The sequence below is a fragment of the Lupinus angustifolius genome, chromosome LG02, assembly GCF_001865875.1.
Source record: "Lupinus angustifolius cultivar Tanjil chromosome LG02, LupAngTanjil_v1.0, whole genome shotgun sequence".
Taxonomy (NCBI): Eukaryota; Viridiplantae; Streptophyta; class Magnoliopsida; order Fabales; family Fabaceae; genus Lupinus; species Lupinus angustifolius.
Window position 1 is genome coordinate 1,638,544 of NC_032010.1, and position 24,961 is coordinate 1,663,504.

Consider the following 24,961-nt stretch of genomic DNA (forward strand, 5'->3'; position numbering starts at 1 on the left):
TTTGATATCAGGATGGGTAGTGATTATGCCCGGTATAATGTACCAATATAAATTTGTAATCTGCATGCCTTTATCAACTAGCTTGGATTGTAGAGAAGTTTAAGATAATTGTTCAATGAAAATAAAGGTGTAAGATTAATCAACAGCTAGTAAGTCAGAGTTCCACTAGGTCTCTCTAACATTACATCATAATCTTATATCATAAATCTAAGTTCATTGTCAAATCATCAATCAAGTTCACCATTTGATTTACTTTCCTTACTGTAACATTTTCATCACTTTTACTATGAGTTTGTTGTCTTGTTATTTTTTGCCTTACATTTAGTCACATATAACATTGTGGTTCTTGGAGTTTGATAAAATTTTAAATTAAACTTGGGTGACACCTTTTTGTCACATATGACACTCAGCACTGTCATTTCTTTCTTCGGCTTGAATCTTGTAGTTTACACCTCCATCAATTTACATGTAATACGATTAAATCCAATATACTTAAATATAGTGACTTATGATATGATATGATCTTCAATTTGTACTTGACAACGAGGTTTATTCTCCTTTAGCTAAATTTACATTTATATATTTTGTCTTACTTTGACTTATACGAAGGCCACTAGGTCTCACCCTATTATACATATTCACAATACCTTTGTAGGCACAATATTATGTCTTCTCCAAATTAATAAAAATCATGTGTAAGTTCATCCGGTTCCTTCATATCTCACTATCAATCCCATAGGGAAGTATATAGCCTTCATAGTCGAACTTCAAGGAATAAAACAAAATTGATTTTGAGTGATGTGCATCCTTTACTCAATTATCATCTTTTATAACTTCATTATATGCTTCATAAACTTAATCCCCAATACTTTACACAATCTTGTATATATATTGTTCTTACAAATAAGCAGCACTCACTTAGCGTCTTATTTGACCCTATAATCTCTTTAAACAACTTTTAGGCATGATTCTAGACTTCAATAGATATATTATCAGATTCAACGCTTTGTCATTGTTCATCATTTTCAAAGCTTTTTCACCTCCAATTCTTAAATCATACGATAAACTGGATAATTTTAATTTCCTCTTTAGTGTTTAGTCTATCAAATGTAAAGAATCCTAACCATCACCGGAAAGTTTGTAAAATATTTCCTCCGTCTAGCTTAATATCTTTATCATTCACCATAACTATTTTTATCTCCATTTTTAATGTATTTTCTCTTTCTTTTCGTGCTTTTTACAAGCATGTAGATGATTTCAATATCTTGAACTAAAGCCTCCAGATTCACCCAATGTTACATTTATTATCTTCCTAATTCATTTTGTCATCTTATCTCACGTATCATTAACAGTCTCACAAAATGTTGTCAAGAAAATAAGCAATCATGTCTTGGGGTTTTCCTTGATTCTAAGCATTTTAAGTTTTGAAATCTCCCTTGTAAACTAAATCATATTGATGAAAATAATTGAGGAAAATTTTAGTTAATTAATGTTGAAAAATCTGTGTACATGGTTGTGATGGATTAAGTATGTGTTTTCAGCTACTAAAGGACATTAACTGTCGACTGTCCAATACAACAACCTTCAATTCTATCCAAACTTAAAAACATGTATGTATAAAATAGAACACAGTTAAAAAATTATAAGCTTAATAAATAATCACAAAAAAATTATATATATATACATACACCTTAACAATTCATTTAATCTTCTGTCCACATACCAAAACACTACATGTGACAACATAAGTTTCAGAAATACTGAGTTTAGACATGTAAATCAATATCTAAATTAAGCATTTATTGTTAGAAAATAAATTGAGGTAGTAAGTTAATTACCCAACAGAAAATTCCTGATTAAATGGAAAAACTCCAAGTTGATAACAAACAATACATTGGAAATTGGCAGGTGTAAATTTTCACAAAGGCCAATAATTTAAGCTAAAAACATTACAGTAAGTAATTATTTTCACAAAATACAAAACTATTACAATCAGATTAGCAGTTATATTCTTCATTCCATCTGTGCACTGTTGTGATGTGACCGCATAAATAGGTTGCCATTCTAATTCATGTCATCTGATCTCAGTTGCTACCTAAGGGGCCAAAGGAATTGAAGAGGAACAAGTTCAGAAAGGAACACCACAAAACTTTGGTCCTGTACCGATATCATTCATCATCTGACAAAGTATTACTCGCCTTGTAGACAGTAAAGCTGACGAATGTTCCCGGAAGCTGCCACAACATTAAAAAAATTTGTTAGCATTAGTTGTTTAACTTCGATCTATGTGGCCGATCTTACCTAGTGAGATTAAGGCTTGGTTGTTGTCATACAACTATTATACCCTTCTGTTTTCTCATCAATTCCCTTATGGATTGAAGATATCAGCTAATTCCGGTAAGGCACAAGCATTATCACCCAAAAAAGGCATTAAAGAAAATCCTGAGAGTTACCATATAACCAGTCCTTGAAGTAGACATGGAGTGCAGATGACAGTTCCTTTTTACGACTTTCTTCTAAAGGTGCTTCTCGCAAGAGCTGCCTTATCTCCCCTAGATTCTTTTGCTGAAGACAAGATACAATTGCCTTCAATTAAACATTTTTTCAACATAACTCAAGCAAAGCTACTTCGAATTTTAATACCACAAAAATTACAAATCCAATCACCAAAATATTTATTGGCTGACACTATGACATACATTTCTAAGCTGAGATGCCATATAAGCATCCGGTAACGTGAATGGATTATTTTCTGTAGACCCAGTGGACTCTCCTCCAAGCCAGTTTGGAATCTGCATACCAACAATTTGGACAGCAATGAAGTATATGACCAAATAAAGAAAGAAAAATATATATTTATTTAATAATAAGGACGAAAGGAAAAAGAAGTATAATCTCAACCGCTCTTCAAAACTGAAAAACTTATGAAACAAACACATAATATACAAGGCAATAGTGAACATATCGAAATCAATTAAATGTGACTACATCAAAATGAAAAGAAAAATATCCATAAATCAGAGCAAAAGAATAAGTCATACCACAAAATTTGTAAACTGATCCGGGTCCACCCGTGTAGCAGTCTCAGCTTGTACATCAGAGACACCTGCTGGATGAGATAACGAATCATGATGGTCAACCATGCCCAATGCTAGAGGTTCATCCCATCGATTCACCGTAGGCAGAATTCCAACTTCATTCATATGCTCCTCCAACTGAGAGTAGAAAGTATTATAGGGAGCCACCTAAAAACATCATGAGGGATAAAGTTTTCAAACAACCGGTCCAGATGAGAAATGTGAGGACTTCAAAGAAAAACAGACATACATTAGCACAAGGTGGTACTGATAGAAATAGCAGAAATGTCAGCAAAATGGGGATTGTATGTAAGTGTTAACCAAATACTCATACATTAGTACTGATATAGAGGAACAATTATTAAATTTGTTATTAGATTTTGACGATAAACTCATTGCCTCCTCATGGAGCAAATCTTTTTATCTTTTACTCTGATTATATTAACTAAACATTATAAATAAAATATAGGTCATTTTTTAAATTAAAAATCAAAACACTAGTCTTTACCCACGTGTCATAGCTGCTCAGTGTTTCCAGTGATACTGTTAACTTTTTCATCCTTCTTTAAGAGACAATTTTAGTAACAAATAAGGCAAATGACGTCCCAATAATTTAAAACATTGTGAATAAAACATCTATAAGGTCCCCCAAAGAAATTAGCCACCAACTAAATTCCCCAAATATGAAATGGCCACCATGTTGGTCCTCCCATTAGATTTCGTCTAGACAGAGGACTAGCATGGCTCACTTCATGTTTGGAGGATTAACTTGATGGTCAATTTCCTTCAGGGACTAACCTAATATTTGAGGGAATAACTTAGTGGCCTTCCAATCTTTTGTCGGGCATTGTTGAGTATAACTCTATCATTATTTTCAACCTTAGATAATTATCCTTGAATTGAAAAATAAAAATGTGATTGGAATTTTTCTGCAATTTTGAGAAAAAATAATGAACTTACTAAAATGATTTTATTTCTAACTGATGTGGACAAAACACAAAACTCAAGTAAAAAGCTACTTAAAATGAAATTAGTCAGATAGGTCCCCACTGATTAGATAGTCATCAAATAAGCCCCCCTAAGAAATTGGGCACCAAGTAAATCCCTCAAAGAAATTGGTCATCAACTAAATCCCCCCAAAGATGAAATGACTATCATGTTAGTCCTCCGTCAACACGGAGTTTAACAGAAGGACTAACATGGTGTCCATTTTGTCTTCAGGGGCTTTAGGTGATGGCTAATTTTTTTGGAGGACTATGTGGCCAATCCAATCTCTGAATGACCTATTTGACATTTTAATCAATGTTATTTGATGGACCTTTGACAAGTGTATAGGGGAAGGGAAGGGAATAAGGAGAATGGGATAAAGAGTGTTGAGCAGGGGATGTTACACGGATTTATGAACGGGGAAATAAGGATGGTTGCTACAAAAGGCGAAAGATATGGTTGAGGCACATGTGGCAGCAGGGAATTGGGAAGAATATTAGCAATGATGGAAGAGAAGGATGGGACCACGGGTAAGGAGGGGGAGGGAAGTAGGGGAGAGGCATAACAGAGTTTGGGGGTCATTTGGGTGGCTTAGGCCAAGAGGCAGAGTCTGTGACTTCAAACCGAGGTGACTAACCACAACATTGAAACTTATTTGCAATGTTTTGTGAATGGTCACCCAAATCAATGGTTGAGATGGTTAGCATGGGCAGAGTTTTGGTTCAATTCCTCTTATAACACTAATGATAAATCCTTTTAAGGTGTTATATGACAGGGAGTGAGTCACCATCCATAATCAGACAGCTCAATATAGCTAAGTTGAACAACTGCTTGAAATCAGGAACTGTTTTTGAATGAGCTTAAGCAGAACTTCATTCAATAAAGGATGAAGCAACAGACTGGTAAATATCACAGGGAGGTTGAATTTCAGGTAGGGAAAATTGTTTTATTGAAGGCTAGCCGTATATGATAATGTCTTTGGTCAGGTGCATCAGTGACGAATTAAGTAGCCATTTCAATGGACCCAAAGAAGTGGCAGAGAATTTGGGGGCAGTGGTATATCGTCTAGCATTACCTACTCTGCAAGAGTTTACCCCATTTTTCATGTGTTCCAACTCAACATGGCACTACAATCTACATGCAGACATCCCACACCAACAACTACCTATTTTCTCATAGCAGATAGAAATTGCAAGTTGCCCCTTCTGAAGTGTCAGATGTCTGCATGCTGGTGAATTGTGCCACTGAAGTACTGGTCAAGTAGCCTAATTTACCACCCATGAGAACCCTTGGAGGATTTTGAGGTCATTTGGAATGCAATGCCAGATTTTCACTTTGAGGCCCAGGTGAAGTGAAGCTGGTATGGGAGGGTATTGATGGACCTTTCACACATATAAAGGAGAAGGGAAAGCAAGTAGAACGGGATGAAGACATTTGATCGGGAGGTTATGCAGGTTTGCAAAATGAGAAATAAGGATGGTGCGAAGGACTAAAGCAGAGGGTTAAAGAAAAGTGTAACAGATTGTACGCAGGGCAACAGGTAAAAATCCTGCCAAGAAATCCTAACAGGTAGAAAAGTGTAACAGATTGTACACGATCATTTATTATCGTAACATACTGAAATCCCGCTTCTGACACTAATTTTGGACACTATACAAGCAGCCATGGGTAAAAATGTTAAAAACTTACAACAAAAAATAAAAACATAATATAATTATAATTTTCTATAACCAAGAAATAAGCAGCAAGGAACACTAAACACTTCTGATGTGCTAGGTTATATATCAGATAAAAATCATAGGATATCACAAATCAATCATTTTGCATTGTCTATTCTTCTAGCAGGGGCATATCATATGAGAACTACACAGAAGTGCTAGATTTTGTAAAGCAACTGACTAGCAACTTTATATATCATGAAAAAGTGTATGAAGAAGCTGACCTGCAGCTTATGGTTATCACCAATAACAAGAGGTCGTTGGTTCACTCCCAAAAAGAAAACACATTCACGACAGTTGGCAATACAAATACGTTTTGCTGCTACAATCACATGAACTCGTTCACAGTGTTCTATTCTTACAGCCTGTCAAAGAAAAAATGATTATTAGCTTCCTTAATGGAAATAAAGCACAACAAAAGTTGAAACCTTTACTTCTGCACATTCGATCTCTGATAGATTCTCATATCTCCATTTTCCTTCTTTTTTTCCATTCTTAAACATGAACTCCACTCTTGTTTACCACTATGGAAGAGTTTTTGTGGATAAGGAGATGGGAAATATGAACACTTGAGAAAAGGGAGACACTATCTATAAGCTACATGTTTGCCTAAAAGTTAAAAAAATATACTTTTGAAAACAGTATTCAGCTCGATAAAAACACAGAATACTAATGCCAGCCTCCTGTTCAAATGCATATCCAACTTCTCCATCAGACTTTATGCCAATCCATATAGGAATACATACGATAAGGCTAAGATTCTGCCTTCAACAAAAATAACAGGATGCACATATATGTGAAAAATGAAAGAGAATATAATTTCCTAAACTGTATCATACAATGGCAGCTACAATCACCTCAGGCATATGCTAGTAAATAGTGTTAGTATGACTAAATCCAATCAATAGAGCAAGTTCCACATTCCTTAACTACTAGAACTTTACTAAAGTGAGAAAACATATTCACTTGAAGTCAATCATCTTGCTTTTATCTCACCTTACAATTTAAAAATGATAATGTGATATTATTTTCGGCATTCCAGTATGGAAAAAAAATCTCCATGTATATGTACAGATACATTATGCTCCAGTAACAAGAACACAAGTTACTAGTTGTTACCTTGCCAACTGCTCCTAGAACAATTGTAGCATCTGAGCATCCATAGACAGTGGCATATCTCAAAGGTGCTAGGATGTAGATGGCAGACTCTTGGCAATTTAAAACCTGCAATAACCAAACACAATTTCTATTAGCATACAATCCTGACAATATTCTCAAGACTTGAGATCTCTCAATGTCCAAAACACATGATGCATAAGATGCTGATTGATAACAGTGCTAAAGTAATCCAACAAAACTTCAAGTATTAGCCCGCCTGATCATGTATCTCTTTTCAAGAACCAACTATCAAAAGGCTAATGTTTTTGGTAGGATGCTCAAAGCCTAAATCATCATCAAAAACCAAACTACCCCAATCCAACCAGATGGACTGGCATTGATTATTATAAATTGTGTTGCACGGGTACGTGCATTTGGGTCCCGAAATCGCACCCGGTGTGAATCGTGTTCGGTTACACGATGGTACGTACCCAGTTCGTGTTACATAAAAACTCGTGTTGGGTGTATAGCGGATTCATGTTTTGGGTTCTTGAAATATAATCAGGGGACCTTCACCATACATAGTGGGTCCTTACATGTATGGTGAAGGTCCATATCTTGTTCTAGGAGAGAACTATAATCCAAAAAATAATTTGGAGTTCATAACCTACATAAGATCAATGGTGTTTCAATGATATATCAAAAGTTATAAATAATAAAATATAAAATGCAAGAAACATTATAAAAATATAAATATCTAAATAGAATATGCGTAAGAAACAAACCTTGATAGAGGAACCTTTAATGTCAGATGCATGCTTTACATATGACGATTTAGAGATCCCTTCAATGAAACTTGTGCCTCTAGTACCTGTTGAGACTTTAAGAGCACATGCATCTGTCATAGCAACATCCTGATCAGAAGCATTAGCAGGGCCATTTTCCTTTGAAGAAGTACGTTCAGAAATGTATTCCAAAGCAGAAGCTATATTCTGTAGAAGCCAATCATGAACTTGTGCAGCAGGAACAGGAACATCAGGCATGTCAGGATCCGAGTTTGCAAAAAAAGGAGAAACTTGACTCAAAGAATTTCCTCCAGATCCCTTATCACCAAACTGAATTAGAAGCCCAAGGTGCTCAAACCTATCCATAGTTAAAACCTAAAACACAATGGGATCAAATAATCAATATAATAACAGGGCTACACAAAAAATGAAAAACATAAAAGATTCAATATGAAATGAATGAAAATTTTAACCAAGGAAAAAATTGCAACTTGGCACATTCATTCATAACCTATTGGAGCATAGCTCAATCTTATAACATGCCAGCCTCATTCTTAAATACAGGTCACTGATAAGTTCTGTATGAGTCTTAAAAATAAGTACGAATTGCACATGAGAATTTTGACCAAATATTATTCTTACATGCAAATCCCCATGACCCCATTAAGTAAGTGTGAGTGAAGGCTGTGAAGCATACTACAAAATCATGTTTTCTTCTTTGCAAAAGGATATTGCAGTGCTGTCACAAAATAAGAATACAAAATTGCAATCATACTCGAAGGGACACAAAAGGTTATCCATGTCTCCAACATTCTTAACAACCGATATCTTCAGCACACAACATATATGGTAATGGACACATGACAGAATAATCTGTTTTTGTGCTTGAGACCACAGGTATCCTCTGTATCACCGTATGAGGCAATCTTGTTTGAGCAGGGAAGGAATATTCCGGGTAGCAAAGCTCCTCCTTTGAGTATTTAGCGCAGCTACATACCCAGAGCTCAAACTCGAGAACACTAGTTAAGCTGGACTAACCCTACCATCTAATCCACATATAAAGTCGTGACCAAGGAATCACCAAAACACTGTTTTCCTTGACACACTGGTGTTAGACACACCTGACACGGATGCACTGCCAACACGCCCAACAACGTGTCCCACTCAAGACACAGTTTTTTACAGGACATGGAGTCAAGACGGCTGTGACGCAGATCAGACATGCTACGGACGTGAATCGGACACTGTCAGGACATGACCCAGTTTAGCCTGACCTGAGCCCATTTCTTTGTTACTTTTTAATAAGGATTTAGGTTGTACGTTATGGATATTTAATGTTATTATTATAATATATCTAATTTTAAGTTTTATTATATAATGTGTCATGGCAATGTCGTATCCTATATTTTTAAATTTTGCAATGTCACCGTATTGTGTCTGCTTCCTTGGTGGTGACACAACAGAATAATAAGATTAATCCAGGAGCTAATGTCATTATACAGGAGCTAAAGCTTTAGATGCACCAGTTGTACACAGAAAAATAAGCATATAACAAATGACTCAAAAATACCTTTCGTGACACTCAAAATCTCTTGCTGGTTTGCATGGTATGTCACCGAAACAGCATGTGAATTACAATAATGGATCTCAAAGATGAAAAATATATACTGTTGTAGATAGCCTCGATGGTAGCCAAGTCGAGTCCGTGTGTTTTTTGTTAGCCATGTGGTATCTCAATGTGATGAATATGATTCAATTATGTATTTATTGTGTTTTAATTTTAATATGCCTTTTATTGGGTTTAGTCAGAATTGATAACTAACTAAACCTAATTACTCTGTTCCTTTATTTTGTTATTGTGTTTCCTATTTTGTTTTTATATCCATCCTTAATGATTCATTTTTGGCCAATGCTTACTATTTCCATCATCCTTAGATAGGTATTCCTTCTTCAATAAATAAATAGCAGAAAACACTGTTTTTCTTCACATGATCACTTCCTGGTTTGAAAGGTACAATACCGAAACAGCATATGCATCACAAGAATGGATCGCGAAGATGGAAAATATATGTTGTAGCTATATCCAAAAAAATTAAGAGTATGTAAAAAATAATCTATTGAAGTGAGAATCAACAACTTATGGATAGCGTGCACTAAATTGATTACAAACCAGAGATTCATCGCCTTCCCCCTCCACAGGCTCTGCTAGAAGAGACAGAATGTTTGCCAGATGCTTTTGCAGATACGACAACTGATGTGCCTCTTCATCAGCCTGTGATGGCATAAACCGCCGACTGTTGCTGCGCACAAGCTGCAAAACATTAAATGCAAAAATTAAGAATCAATACAAAAAAACAATTCAACTCCGACTTTCCATAATGAGTTCCAAACACGGTATTCGGAACCCATTTGTTTAGGTTCTTACCTTTAAAAAAGGTTCTTTATTAAAATAATCACTCATTCCGATAGCCATGTCATTCCATACTTGTTTGGCACACTTATTTGGGGGGAATTAAACAAAATCAGCTTTCACAAGAGTATCTATACTTTATTCCAATAACATGTGGAATGAACCACTTTTTTGTTTGTTAATTAAGCCTAAAAATTTGGCTCTCAATTTCCTAATCAATTCAATTGAAAATCATTTCAATTTTTCCATGCCATACGCAAATAGATAAGAACTAAATGAAATCCTGATCAAACGGTTTGATAGCAACAATAACTAGCCTCGGCATAACCCGGAGGTCATGAGTTCAAATCACATAAGGCTGCCTACAGCTATCATCCTCATCCTCAGACCCACTAGGTAAAAGTCTCGTGCACCGGCCGGATCGCACTTTTTTATATCATGCATTTCAGCATTTGTCAGAACCACATAAAATCTAATAATGACAATTTCAATTTGAATGATTCGAAGGAAAAGCGGAGAATTGAATTGACCTGAAGCGGCGAGAGAGCGGACAAGTAACCGTCAAAGGCAGAAGTAGAAGGCCACACATCACTAACAGCAGCAGAATCCTTATGCGTTCTCGGAAGAAGCTTCTTATAAGATTGAACATATAGAAACACAACCAGATCGAAAACATCGACACCAACGGCGTCGTTTTCGCCACGATTACCATTCACCGAAGGAAGAACCGAAGCAAGTGTATCAAGGACGAGAGTAGCGTGATCAATTGAGATCTGGAGCGAGTCGGCGATTATAGGTGAGTCGACTCGGTTGTTGGAGGATTGTTCGAGAAGCTTCTGTTTGAGAGGGATTAGGGTTTGGGTTGGGTCAGAGAAAATGAGCTTAGGGATTGGTAATAGACCGTGTTCGAAGAGTTCACGGCGTGGGTGAACCACTGTGGTTAGGTCCTTTGATGGTGCTGTGGGACCCGTTGGAGAAGATGGCGCGAATGGTTCGGTTGGTTCGGTCATGGCTAGAGAGAGAAAGAGAGAGAGAGAGAGAGAGAGAGAGATTGCAGATCTTTGAATGAGTATGGGAGAAGAGAAGAAGAAGAAGAGAGAGATGCGGGAGTGTTCTGGTGAGGTTCACCGTATGGGAGTGTGGTTGTGTGGCGTGTTTTGATTTGTTGTTATTTCTCATTTCAATTTTTGTGACATTAAATGTGTTAAGATGTTTTTTTGGTTTGCCACAAATATACTCATACCGGAAGTAATCATGTTCAAGTTGAGAAGATTCATAGTTATGTGAGGCTAATTCTCCTAGCGAATATTTTTCTATCCACAAGACTTGAACCCGAAACCTTGCTTAAGAAGAATTAAACATTTACCCCGTGAACTAATAATTATAATTTTAATTTAAATAAACTTTTTTCGATCAATCAAAATTAATACTACATGAAGTGGTATAAAAAATATGACAACAAATATGGTCTTATGTGTAATTCTTGATAGCAAGGATACATCCAAAAATAATTAATTCTTTACCCAAGAATTAAGGAAATACTCTTGGTATTATCAAAACGAGATACGAGAAACCCTCTACATAACAAATGTTGTAAAATTCAATTAAATTTAAAATAAAATTCAACATATCAAAAAATAAATTGGATTTGATTGGATTAATTGGGTTTAGAGATAACAAGTAGTATTTATTTGTATCTATAGTTACATTATTTGGGAATATCCATGCAGATAACAGATAATTCATGTACTAATAATCATAAAACTAATCATTACAAAAGTAATAAAATATATATGATAAATTGTGGCTTGAATGAAACACACCCAAAGTATTGATGAGATAACCCAAACGCATGTATAGATAAATTGTGCATCATGATACACTAAGATGACAAGTGTATAGTTATCTTATACCACTTCATATAAAATGATCCAAAAACATCCCATAATCTTGTGCATTATGCCTCCAGGTACACATCTATTGTCCTATAGTTTGTGTTTCTTCATGTGTTATGAGTTAGAAAAAAAAAATATTTAAGTTAAAATTTAATTATTAAGTATTTTTCTGACTAATCACAAACTCATGACATATAAAGTGATATAAACTTTGAGACAATAAATGTTCTCATGTATTATCAACATGCATAACTCCAACTTTATTTGGGTACATCTATACCTCCAACATATCAACTATACTTACAATTTACCGAAAGACTATACTTACAATTATACTCCCTAATAACCCTAATTATTTCATGTGTTCCTTTGTCTTTTATCTTAATATGTATATACTAATAGTGTAACTTTTTTTACACTGTCAGGAAATCGTTCAACGTTAATTTTTTAACTATTATTGACTCTCATAAAACAATTTAAAAAACTTTATACTATCAATGTAGATATTTTAAACTCATAAAACAAATTTGCAATGCCATTAGTTTTGGAACTAAATCCATTGATATATATAGAGTGCTTAAAGAGATCAATGTTTGTCTTATTTAACTTAGACTAATAATATATTTACTAATAATTGTATTGGCGTATCATGAATAATGAATTATATATTAGTAATATAAAAACGGGATGATTAAACTCATTTTTTATATCTTATAAATTATAAATAAATGTATGGTCTTAATACATGAATTCTACCCTTTCCTAAAAGGTATTACTTTTGAAAGGATTTCTGTTAATAATAGTGTTATAATATAAGAATTTCGAATAAAATATTACTTGATACGGACAAACTATTAAATGTTGAAATTAACAGAATGCAAACTTTCTTACATAATAATTATATAAGAAAGGTACCAAGTAAAAAAAACTCTTAAATCCATGGATAAATGAGTTATTTTAAATATGACCCAAATAAATAACATAGAAATGTTAAAAAAACGCCCTGAATAATAATACTCGGTATTAAAAGTTCTAAAATATAAATATGAGATCATCCAAATTTATCTCAAAGTCCAAACTCATTAACCAATTAAATAGATCCTATCATATAGATCACAAGAAAAGAAATGACTTTTCTAGAGTATACTATATAATCGACATAAATGTTTATACATAATTACTATATCATTTATTATACATTTGTATTATTTTTAAAAAAATCAATGATAATTAAACATAAATAGTGAATCATGCATCAACAATATTTCATTATATCAAACTATACAATGCTAGCATATAAATTTGTCCACTTTTTCTATATTTTTTGGCACATAAATCTCTATTTCTTCACAAAAATTAACATGTTTAAAAACATAAATGACCATTATGCCCAAAAGAAATAAAAACAAAAACGTCCTTCCTCTTAGATATGGCAAAACGGGCCATCCGACCCGTTTAGCCCGCACCCGTAAATGCCCAAAAAAATTTGAGTGGGTACCCGCATTGGTTAATAGACAAATTTCAGTGCCCTGCCCGTTTTAAAACGGACATTGTTGAATAATTAAAAAATAAATAATAATTCATATAATAAATGAAATGAAATTAAATAAAGTAGTTAAATATAAAAATTAACAAATTTTTTGATATTTTATATGAAGTTTAACAAATCACATTTGATTACAATTTTTTTAGGGATTAAAAATCACAATACATCATAATTTATTTAAAATTTTGTTAATTTTTCCTTAAATTATGTTTATCGGTCGCTCGCATACCCAACGGAAATGCCCGCAAATTTGACGGGCAAAAAAGGCAAAAAAACAAATTTTTCATATCTTGCCCGCAAAAAATGCAAGCTATGTAGGTGAACCTACGAATAATGTTGGTTTTGCTATCTCTAGTTTCTATTACCAGGGGCAAATGAGATATTCTCAAAATAATAGAACAGGCTCACATAAGTGTTGTTACACGTGTGAATTCCAACCGTAGTATTTCACACGTCAGAAATGGACCCACCGTCACTACATCACCACTCTACACACCAACATTGGTCCATCACTGTGCAAGAAAAGCAAAAGAGGGAGCTTCTTTGAATATTCATCATATCCTAACCTCATCAAAAGGAAAATAAATAGAACTCCCGTCTACAATAAAATTCTTTTTGATTTTCACATACATTTTTAAATTAGAGACAATTTTGTTCGAGTTAGAAACATCTACAGATATATTCCAATAAATATTTTTTCATCAACAAGACTCGAAACCAAAACAAGACTAATTGGTTAATCAAATTATAATAAAAAATGAAATAGATATACAATTATCCATGATAAGTAAATAAAGATGTTTCGATATTTAAACTCTGATTTATGTACACAATCTTACTCTTGTAACTTATTGATAAAGCAACCTTACCAAAAGCAACCAAACAAAAAAAATAAAAGTAGAAAAAGTAACTCACCCAACCTTCTTTCTCTTCCCATTATTTCTTATTTGTCTATACTTTCTCACCCTTATCTCTTCTTTCATCTCAATCTCCACAGCTCCATTTTTTTCTGATTTTTTCTTCAAAAAAGAAAATAAATAAAAGAAACAAACATTTCCATTTCTGAGGAAAAGAAACCCAATTTTCTCTCCAAGGTAGCTTCTTTAAGCTAGAAAAAAAAATACCCATGTTTTCTTTTTTCTACCTTATGCTCCTTTTCTCATACATGATTTTGATTTGCATTTTAGTCTAATTCTCAGATTTTTCCTCCTTCTGTACTTTTGCTCTTTTTAAAGCATGGGTTTGGTCCAAAATCATTTTTTTTATTGTAACATTCTGTATAAAATTAAAAAATGTTGTAGAAAAATCTATGGAAATGGGAAGTGTATAAATATATAGATAACAAAAACGTGTTGGTGTTTGTTTAAGCTTTCTATTTATTTATCATTTATTTGTTCATATTTATTCCTAGCCCCTTCTTCTGCGGGTGGGTTAGGTAGCATAGGAATTGCTGAAAAAAGGAAATAAACAAAGGGTGATGTTTGTTTCTCAAGAAAACAGTGAACTGAGTTAAAGGGTGTGATTATTATTTCTCATAAGGGTCTAAGAATGCATAAAGTATGAAACTTGCAAGGGTTTCTCTTTCATCTCTTGTTGTGTTCTAAATTTCTGATTTTTTGGGTGTTTTGATTTTGGGCTTAAAGGGTAAGGAATTGGATCTAAAAGGCTTAATGTAAAGCTTTAGATTTGGTTAAAATTACTTGTAAGTCCTCACACTCTTGGTTTTATTAGAGATCTATGTTTATGTCTAATTCCATTGTTTTTGCATTTTGCATTAATATCCACTTTTGAGTTTTTGATATCTTCTATGGTTTTGTATATTTTAATGTTTTCCCGAATATTTAGGTGACTCAATTTGCTTATAATATAACTGTTTTTTGATTGTGTTTTTCCTGTTTTTTAGGTTCTTGGGAACATTTGTTTTTTTAATTTAAAATTGTGTTCCAACATTGGAACACTCAATATTTGAAACTGGTCTGAAACCAGCTTTGTATTATATTTGGAGTTTTGGGGTCTTTGATACTTTGAAGAGCAGAAAAAATGCAGAGGCCTCCACCTGAAGACTTTCTCTTGAAGGAGACCAAACCCCACCTCGGAGGGGGGAAGATATCCGGCGATAAGCTTACTAGCACCTATGACCTTGTTGAGCAGATGCAGTACCTTTATGTGAGGGTTCAGAAGGCGAAGGATTTGCCGGGAAAGGATGTAACTGGTAGTTGTGACCCTTATGTTGAGGTCAAGATGGGGAACTACAAAGGCTCGACTCGGCACTTTGAGAAGAAGACTAATCCTGAGTGGAACCAGGTTTTTGCTTTCTCGAAAGACCGGATTCAGGCTTCCGTGCTGGAAGTTACTGTGAAAGATAAGGATGTTGTGAAGGATGACTTCATCGGCCATGTCTTGTTTGACCTCAATGAGATCCCGAAGAGGGTTCCTCCAGATAGTCCCTTGGCACCACAGTGGTATAGACTGGTGGACAGAAAGAGTGATAAGGCAAAGGGGGAGCTGATGCTGGCTGTTTGGATGGGTACACAGGCTGATGAAGCTTTTCCCGAAGCTTGGCATTCGGATGCGGCGACTGTTAGTGGTGCCGATGCTCTTTCAAACATTAGATCCAAGGTGTATCTCTCTCCTAAGCTTTGGTACCTGAGGGTTAATGTAATTGAGGCACAAGACTTGCAGCCGACTGACAAGGGTAGATACCCTGAAGTTTTCGTGAAGGCTATTCTGGGAAATCAGGCTATGAGGACTAGAGTCTCTCAGAGCCGGACTATTAATCCAATATGGAATGAGGATTTGATGTTTGTGGCTGCAGAACCGTTCGAGGAACCTCTGATTTTGAGTGTGGAAGACAGAGTTGCCCCTAACAAAGAGGAAATGTTGGGGAGGTGTGCAATTCCTTTGCAAATGATAGAAAGGAGATTGGATCACAAACCAGTGAACACGAGGTGGTTTAATATTGAAAAGCATGTTGTTGTTATGGAAGGGGAAAAGAAGAAGGAAATCAAGTTTGCGAGCCGGATCCACATGAGGGTCTGTCTAGAAGGTGGTTACCATGTTTTGGACGAATCTACTCACTACAGCAGTGATCTTCGCCCGACTGCAAAACAGCTGTGGAAGTCCAGTATTGGAGTACTTGAACTGGGGATATTGAATGCGCAGGGTTTGATGCCGATGAAAACAAAAGATGGGAGGGGGACAACAGATGCTTACTGTGTAGCAAAATATGGGCAGAAGTGGGTGCGGACAAGGACAATCATCGATAGCTTTACACCAAGATGGAATGAGCAATATACTTGGGAGGTTTTTGATCCTTCCACTGTCATTACCATTGGTGTATTTGATAACTGTCATTTGCATAGTGGTGATAAGGCTGGAGGATCAAAAGATTCAAGGATCGGGAAGGTAAGGATCCGTCTTTCCACCCTAGAGACTGATAGAGTCTATACACATTCCTATCCGCTTCTAGTTCTTCACCAAAATGGGGTGAAGAAAATGGGTGAAATTCACCTGGCTGTGAGGTTTACTTGTTCTTCTTTGCTTAATATGATGCACATGTATTCACATCCGTTGTTGCCTAAGATGCATTATATTCACCCATTGACTGTGAGCCAACTCGACAGTCTGAGGCACCAAGCTACTCAGGTCGTGTCAATGAGACTGAGTCGCGCTGAACCACCATTGAGAAAGGAGATAGTGGAATACATGCTGGATGTTGGTTCCCACATGTGGAGTATGAGAAGAAGCAAGGCCAACTTCTTCAGGATTATGGGAGTTTTGAGTGGATTAATTGCTGTCGGAAAATGGTTCGATCAGATTTGCAATTGGAAAAATCCCATCACAACAGTTCTGATCCATATTTTGTTTATAATACTGGTCATGTACCCTGAGCTTATCTTACCGACAATTTTCCTTTATCTCTTCTTGATTGGAGTTTGGTACTATAGATGGAGGCCAAGGCACCCTCCTCACATGGACACTCGTCTCTCTCATGCGGATTCTGCACACCCCGATGAACTAGATGAAGAGTTCGACACATTCCCAACCACAAGATCTTCTGACATCGTGAGGATGCGGTATGATCGTCTTAGAAGTATTGCTGGTAGGATACAAACTGTTGTTGGTGATTTGGCCACTCAAGGGGAAAGGCTACAGTCTTTGCTCAGCTGGCGTGATCCAAGAGCTACCGCACTGTTCGTGATTTTCTGTTTGGTTGCTGCCATTGTACTCTATGTCACTCCATTCCAAGTCGTTGCCCTCCTGACTGGAATTTATGTATTAAGGCATCCAAGGTTCCGACACAAGCTTCCTTCCGTGCCGCTGAATTTCTTCAGGAGGCTGCCTGCAAGAACTGACTGCATGCTTTGAGCCATGAAAAGTACATATTTTTGTTTCTGGGTTGATGTTATGGCCTTTTCCTGAAGGCATCATGAATTCATTATGTCATAGGGTTTTCTGTTGTGAAATTTGAACTATCATGTTAGTCTTTGTTAAATTTGTAATTTTTTAGGCTGAGTTTAAATCTACTTCTGTTTAATCTCAAACTTTGTTTAATTAGATGCCAGTAAAATTTCTCAATGGAAGTTTGTTTGTATCAACCTAAAATGTCTATGAAGGTGTTATTTTTCTCTAAGCTTTTTAAAGTTGTTAATTGATGCAATAGCTGAGCAAACCTATTATTTTCTGGTGGATAAGCTAAATACTTATGTTGTTCCATTTATTTATTGATACCTTGCTTGTTGTGCATTTTTGAATTTGCATTTTCAATGTTTGCTTATTCATTCTATAAATTACCATTACTTAAAGGTGCACCTTTGTCCAAAGGGGGTGCTCTCCTAAAAAATGAACTACTAAAGATCAATAAAATACTTTCAGCAAATAATATAATAACTTCATTCATCTATTTCTACTGTGATTTCACAATCATGTTGAATAAGTGGAAACTTATATTAACAAATGTGAATCCTAAAGCTTGAAAGAGCTAAGAAAATAACATGTTGCAACCAACATGCACACTAATAATAAATACACAACCTAAATATGAGTAGAAAAACTTGTAGAGATGTATCTAACCAATAAAACTTAATCCTAATTAATACATTAAAAAACTCGATCCAGAATAATTATTTTGGATAACATAAATCATTTTGTCTTCAAATATGATGTGTTTGATACGGCTCTCATTTGGGTGATGCTCGATGAGATAAGTAACTAGCTTCTCCGCACCCGTAAATCCGCAAATGCCCACAATCCTAATCAAAATAAACAAAAGCTATGAGGCAAAACAGCAGCCACCCTGCTTTCTACCTGCACCCATCTCTTGGCTAGGAACAATTATCCTGCTTCCTTTCATAAGCCCTGCACTTCCATTTTGATCTGCATTGTCATTTGTAGTAAGTGTTTTCTTGCCATTAATTTGGTATATCTCAGTTAGAATAGTGAGAAAGCAAGTTTCAACATTAGTGGACTCAAGTGCTGAAGTTTCCATAAAAAATAGGTTCTCTCTTTGTGCAAACTCTTCACCATCTTCTGTTGGCACTGCTCTAAGACCTGCCAAATCACACTTGTTTCCAATTAGCATGATCACAATATTTTTGTCAGCATGACCTCTCAATTCTTCTAACCACCTAGCCATGTGATCAAATGATTGTCGCTTCGTCATATCATAAACTAACATTGCTCCAACAGCGCCGCGATAATATGCACTAGTAACTGCCCTGTATCTGGAATGAAAATAAGAACACCTTTTAGGAATACAAAGCTAACAAAAGAGTCTTGTTCCACAAGTCTAATGCTAACAAGGTTAGATAAGTTTAGAAAAGAGATCACTCAGGTAGTATCTAACTATGATGCATAAAAAGCAAAGAGGTTGAGAACAGGCTGCATATTTAACTATGATGTGAACAAAGCAAAGGCCAAGAAAAAGGGGAAAAATAAAATCAAGAAAAAGGAGGAAAACTTCATGAGCTGACAGAACTTTCCCAAGTAGCAAGACTCATTTATCTTCTGATGAGAAATAAGATAGGGAAAAGAAGATGATTAGAAAACTTGGGTGCTAATTTCCATCTCATTGTGAATTCAAGCATTGCATATTGCTTGACTGACCAGAAATTATAGTAACTTCCTAAATTAAGGAAAAGTTAGAGAATGTTTGAAAGTTGACCCATAAAGTCCCTTCCAAAAGATATGGTGATATTCAAGAAACCAAGAAAAAATACTAATTCTTATGATGGCCCAATCAATTTGATTCTGAGATCAGAGAATTATCTGCACGAAATTCTTCAATATCCTTCATATGCTGTTTAGATAGTAATCCTAGGATAATAGTTAGATCCACTGATTGGTCAGCTACCAACTTTTCACAACAAAATCATACCAAAATAATAATTCAACTTGTTTTGCATTTATGTGCTACTCTTGAAGCAACCAACCATAAAAGTTAATATTCATAATTTTTTAGGAGGAATTCAATGAAGTTATTTACTTTTACTTTAGAAATGCTCTTGAAATTGATGACAGAAAATCCTATATAGCTAGGATATTTTTTTGGCAGTAAAAGTTAGCATGCTTTTAGACTCTCTGATATGTAGTATTCTTCCATACAACTTATACCTTATTCAACAATCACACTCATTCATTATCAGTAATGCTATTTAGTGCTATCAAAACCCATATGAACTCAACTCTCACCAACAAAATGTGAGCATAGCAGAAATAATGGATCATGTCTCCTCAAAGTTCTTCCTCCAAAAGTGTAAGTGCTATTTTGAATAGAATATTATCCTAAGAAAGTTTCCTTAAATAGTCTTGTAATCATAATAACCTACCATTTTCCAAGTAATCATGACAATACCTAATAAAGAATGTTAGACCAAATCTTGAACCAAAACCTTAAGGCATTAGTTTCATGTGTATTTCCTTCTTATAAACTCTTTCACTCCTCCCCGCATATCCAATGTGGAACTTCACACTTGAATAAACCCAACAAAGAATACTCTAGGTTTTTAGAAATGTTGATCTTAGTACCTAGTATGTACCCATGTTGGCATAACACAATTCACTTAATGGACATATATATGCATCCATAGACAATTTTGGTCATTCCTAACAATACTTGATAACATTTTATCGAGAAAGCATTATAACACAAAATTACCTTTAACTCATAACTATAAATTTATCCAATTAAATCATATGCAACACAAACAAAACCTATAGCATAAACTTTTTTTGTTCAAAAAACCTAAATAGACGAAAATAAAAGTGTAAACCTTTCTTGTCCTGCAGTGTCCCATATCTGAGCCTTAACGGTTTTATTATCAATGATGAGAGTCTTAGTCTGAAATTCAACACCAATCGTTGCTTTGGAATCAACGTTGAATGCATTTCTCGTAAAGCGTGCAAGCAATTGAGTTTTTCCAACCGCAGAATCACCAATCAATACCACCTTGAATACGTAATCAATCTTCTGATTATAATCACCGTATAAATTCGACATTCTAAAAATTCCTTACCCTATAGTTCTAACTCTTTTTTTTATAATTGAGAATCTATACTATATAATTGGAAGCATAGCATCTCTTAGATTGATGATCATAACGATGGTGATTATTTGATCCATGAAAATGTAAGAAATCGAATCGAATGTTAAGATGAAGAATGGGAAGAAGCTATGGAGATGAGAGGTTCTGAGAAATGGGATTTACATGCATGGAATAGTTATCATTTCACGTTAATTAATTACTATCATGTGATTAATGTTGATTTTTGTCAATTAATTTTGTATAACATGTATTATTAATTACTTGGAAAATATTTATGACCCAAAATATAACTTTTATTTCTTTCATTCATATATCAATAGTCTAATTTCTAGAGTAAAAAAGAAACTGAAAACAAAAACATAGGTGAAATAATTAAGAAATATATTTTTTAATATTATCAAAAGTATTATTTTATCTTTTTGAGTAATGAATTAATCTCTTTCGAGATTACTTCTCAACAAGTATCGCTTAAGGAATCAAACTCTTGTTAGTCTTTGGTGATGTTCCATTCCCACATACCCTACAAGGTCATAAGAACTATCCATAGCTGAATTTGCATTAGAGTTTTGCCTCATAGGTAAGAAATATGACTCTCGTGACACGAAAGAATATATTATTTCATTGTTTGAATGACAACTTTTTGATGGAAGTACTATACTATCAAGAAAAATGACCATAAGCATTGTCCCTATCTCTGCCTATAAAGATTGCTCTATCAGTATCACTTAAGCAAGAGCATAGTAAGAATAGGAAAGAGATAGGAGAGTTTCTCTATAAACCAAGAACACCACACAACAACTAAATGGAGGATGGTATCGTCATGAATAAATGTTAGTAATCTATAACCATGCTTATGATGTGAAAACTATAATTTCTTAAGATCCATTTACACATCAATTCCATGAATAAACTAACATCATAAACCAAGAGGATACCCCAATACTATAGCCTTATAGGCAGCACCAACAACGAAGTATTTTGTGTTTGTACGTGTATGAATTTTATACATTGTCGTTGCATCATCCATCATTGATATTTAATTGTTATTGACTTTTCAAAAAATAATCTAAATGAATGATGAAGTGCATATATATAAATTTTTACACTAATAATGCGTTATTCTCTTATATATAATCAATTTTAAAAAGTTTTTTTTTTTCTTTCTGAATTCACTATGTTACATAGGGTACTTAAAAAGGTGAATCAAAATAAAAGGTAAAGGTTATTATTATATATTTATATATCCTAAGGTAAGGAATCATTGAGAATATGAGAGAAAAATGAATAAGTTTTCAGCTTGGTTCCTAAGCTTAGGTGTGATAAGATCTTGCATGTAAAGCAACCCAATATAGATAAAAAGAATAAAAGAAATAAGCACTTAAAATATGAAGTAAAACAGAAGATAAAGAGATAGATTAGACAGAAGTAGTGAAAAAGACAAGGAAATAGATATGTAGGGTAAAGAATGAACTAGGATCTTTTGTCTCAAAAATTTCCTGTCCTCATATTCTAAGCCAATCATATTTTATTAAATCACATAAAAATATTATGTTATATTTTTTTTAATTTTCTTTTCAAGTATGTGTCAAACTTCCATTGGATTGTGACACAAAAAAGTGGGACAGTTGATCCTCATTCATAAAGAATAGGTAGAAATGAGTGAGTGAAGCTGCTTCTTCATATTAACTTGCTTTTTTTAAAGCAAATAAAAAAAGATAATCTCTTAAAATATAAATCTTTATACTAACATTATATCCATATTTCATTAAAGTATGTATAAATATATATATATATATATATATATGCTTACATATATCGAATCATGTTTGAATCGTATATTCAATGGACTCAATTATTTTTAAATGTAATTCAACTTATTTAATTCAAAATTCAAAATTCAAAATTATTAATGAGTTAGTTCAATTAATTGACATTTCCAGTGATATAGGTAGTATAAGAATATGAAGATGAAATATGTATGATAAGTTATTTTCTATAACCACTAAAATTATAATATGTGTCATATTTAATTACTTTTTACAAAAATATTTCTGAAAAACTAAAAAAATAAACACAGATTTTAGTGACTGAAAAATATAACTTACACCTCATTCTCTTTCAACATTATACAACATGATCATGCCATATTACTACGTGATTAATTCAGGGATGACATAAAATTAAGATCATTTGGTTCGATTAGTTAAATTCTACAGAATTTCAATAGTTGAATTATTTCGTTCAACACCCAGAAAAGGGAACTTTGGATAGAATCTAATTTTGACTTTCTCGCTTTTTAACTTTATACAAGGATAGAATATACTTCGAAAAATATTTGGTCGAAATAATCCAACTGTTTAAATTTCTAGCAATTCAGATTCAAAAAAATGTAAAAAGATATGAAAGAGGACCTTAAGTGAAATTAATTTATCTTTGTAAAACAGAAATTACTATATTGTATCTTATAGTTATTTAATAAAAAACTTATGCAAAATTAAACAAGATTCAATACAGTTGATAAATGAATAAGTTAATTGACCATGCATGATGCATGTCAACGATTCAATTATTAACGTATGTAAAAAAATGTTGCTAGAAACAAAACTCAGTTAGAAAATCTTTAGTTTTCGAATGATATTTGTTCCTCAAAGTTTCACTAAAAATACATTGGTCCAGGTAAAGATATTACAAATTAAAAGAAAATAAATTTAGAAGAATTGTGACTCGTTGAAGCTAATGATTAATAGCCCATTGCATACAAATTTTTTTATTGAGAAATCATATATACTTCTATCATGAATTAGAATATTCTAAAGGTAAATACTTAAAAAAATATATATATAATTTTTAATGATATATTTATTCATTTCGTCAATCTTTTATTGGATTAAGATACGAAACATAGGACAACTGATCCCATATATACAAGAACATCCATAGACCATTTACGCTGTTTTGGCGGGACAGTCTGGCACACTTATCTTGCTACCTCGTTTTTCTCGATTAATACAATATTATCCTTTTTTGCCTTTTCTCTTTATTTACTTCTCTACCATTCTCACATGCATTTTACGTGATCAATGTTATTTTCTTTTTTGTATGGATAAAATATTCACTAGATTATATCCATAGTTCTTGAGATCATGTTAAACTACATAAGTCAATCAAGTTATTTTCACATATACATAAATCTAACATAGTATATAGTGTATATATATATATATATAAAGGAAGGTTCCGTTTACACGCAATTTAAGTTATACTAATTATATTTAATATTAGTCATTCATATTCTTAAATCCAACAGACCAAATGAGTGAATGAAATAAATGATGAGAGAGAATAAAAGAAATCTTAAATAACTTTTAAATTTCACTCATTTAATCTGTTGAATTTAAGAAAATGAGTAACTGACATTGAATGTAATTAATATACTTAAATTGAGTGTAAACAAATCTCTCATTATATATACAGACATTGTTTTGATATTATAAATGAAGATAAATGTTGAATATAATTAAGCTAAACTTTAGGGAGTGTCTATTTAATTTACTTTTAATTAATTATACATTGATAGGATAAACTGACACCATTTAAATCTTCTTAAGTATTTATTAATCTATATTTATTTTTTTCAAACTAATTCCAATTTTCTAACTTTTTTGTATTATTAAGGATATTCCCTCAGCTTATAGTTTAACTAATCTCTTCGATGTGCATAGTTATCCATTTTAAGAAGTGTTCTTCATATATATTTTTATTACTAATACTATTTTCTCATCTTATAAGTAAGAAACTAATTTTTTTTGTAATACATGACGGCTCATTTCAACAAGTGTTGCTATCATAAGTCAAATTTTTAATCTTTTGATCATCTTATATATAATATAACAGAGTCTTA

General features: G+C 33.6%; 3 protein-coding genes across 7 annotated transcripts; 1 reads left to right on the plus strand and 2 right to left on the minus strand.

The window, feature by feature from the left end:
* LOC109331395 (TBCC domain-containing protein 1-like) lies at positions 1,857 to 11,239 on the minus strand. Of its 2 annotated transcripts, XM_019565849.1 has the most exons (9): positions 10,606 to 11,238; positions 9,836 to 9,976; positions 7,666 to 8,040; positions 6,902 to 7,006; positions 6,007 to 6,147; positions 3,042 to 3,245; positions 2,700 to 2,792; positions 2,454 to 2,565; positions 1,857 to 2,234 (listed from the first exon to the last, which is right to left on the minus strand). In XM_019565849.1, exons 1-9 carry the CDS (start codon positions 11,083 to 11,085, stop codon positions 2,191 to 2,193), a joined length of 1,695 nt encoding a protein of 564 aa, XP_019421394.1. In that variant the 5' UTR covers positions 11,086 to 11,238; the 3' UTR covers positions 1,857 to 2,190. The 2 variants fall into 2 exon arrangements, with proteins under 2 accessions (XP_019421394.1, XP_019421404.1); XM_019565859.1 differs by lacking the exon at positions 6,007 to 6,147 and having other exon boundaries at positions 10,606 to 11,239.
* Positions 14,443 to 18,195, plus strand: LOC109331406 (FT-interacting protein 1-like). Of its 4 annotated transcripts, none has more exons than XM_019565889.1 (3): positions 14,443 to 14,610; positions 15,160 to 15,218; positions 15,420 to 18,195. In XM_019565889.1, the coding sequence occupies exon 3, from the start codon at positions 15,557 to 15,559 to the stop codon at positions 17,882 to 17,884; it is 2,328 nt and encodes a 775-aa protein (XP_019421434.1). In that variant the 5' UTR covers positions 14,443 to 14,610; positions 15,160 to 15,218; positions 15,420 to 15,556; the 3' UTR covers positions 17,885 to 18,195. The 4 variants fall into 4 exon arrangements, with proteins under 4 accessions (XP_019421434.1, XP_019421442.1, XP_019421416.1 ...); XM_019565897.1 differs by lacking the exon at positions 15,160 to 15,218 and having other exon boundaries at positions 15,420 to 17,920; positions 17,966 to 18,195; XM_019565871.1 differs by lacking the exon at positions 15,160 to 15,218.
* On the minus strand, positions 18,445 to 21,248 carry LOC109331423 (ras-related protein RABA4d-like). Its single transcript, XM_019565910.1, has 3 exons — positions 20,788 to 21,248; positions 18,799 to 19,239; positions 18,445 to 18,766 (listed from the first exon to the last, which is right to left on the minus strand). The coding sequence occupies exons 1-3, from the start codon at positions 21,012 to 21,014 to the stop codon at positions 18,697 to 18,699; spliced, it is 738 nt and encodes a 245-aa protein (XP_019421455.1). The 5' UTR covers positions 21,015 to 21,248; the 3' UTR covers positions 18,445 to 18,696.

Bases quoted from the DNA above. Each gene is read 5' to 3' on its own strand.
- LOC109331395 (XM_019565849.1), bottom strand. From the start codon at position 11,085: ATGACCGAACCAACCGAACCATTCGCGCCATCTTCTCCAACGGGTCCC. The intron at 2,566-2,699 runs GTATGTCATAGT...TCTTGTCTTCAG, and splicing joins TGGCATCTCAGCTTAGAAAT to CAAAAGAATCTAGGGGAGAT. The intron at 2,235-2,453 runs GTAACTCTCAGG...ATGTTGTGGCAG, and splicing joins CTTCAAGGACTGGTTATATG to CTTCCGGGAACATTCGTCAG.
- LOC109331423 (XM_019565910.1), bottom strand. From the start codon at position 21,014: ATGTCGAATTTATACGGTGATTATAATCAGAAGATTGATTACGTATTC. The intron at 19,240-20,787 runs GTTTACACTTTT...TTTTCATTCCAG, and splicing joins GACACTGCAGGACAAGAAAG to ATACAGGGCAGTTACTAGTG. The intron at 18,767-18,798 runs TGCCTCATAGCT...TTTTGATTAGGA, and splicing joins AAGCAGGGTGGCTGCTGTTT to TTGTGGGCATTTGCGGATTT.
- LOC109331406 (XM_019565889.1), top strand. From the start codon at position 15,557: ATGCAGAGGCCTCCACCTGAAGACTTTCTCTTGAAGGAGACCAAACCC.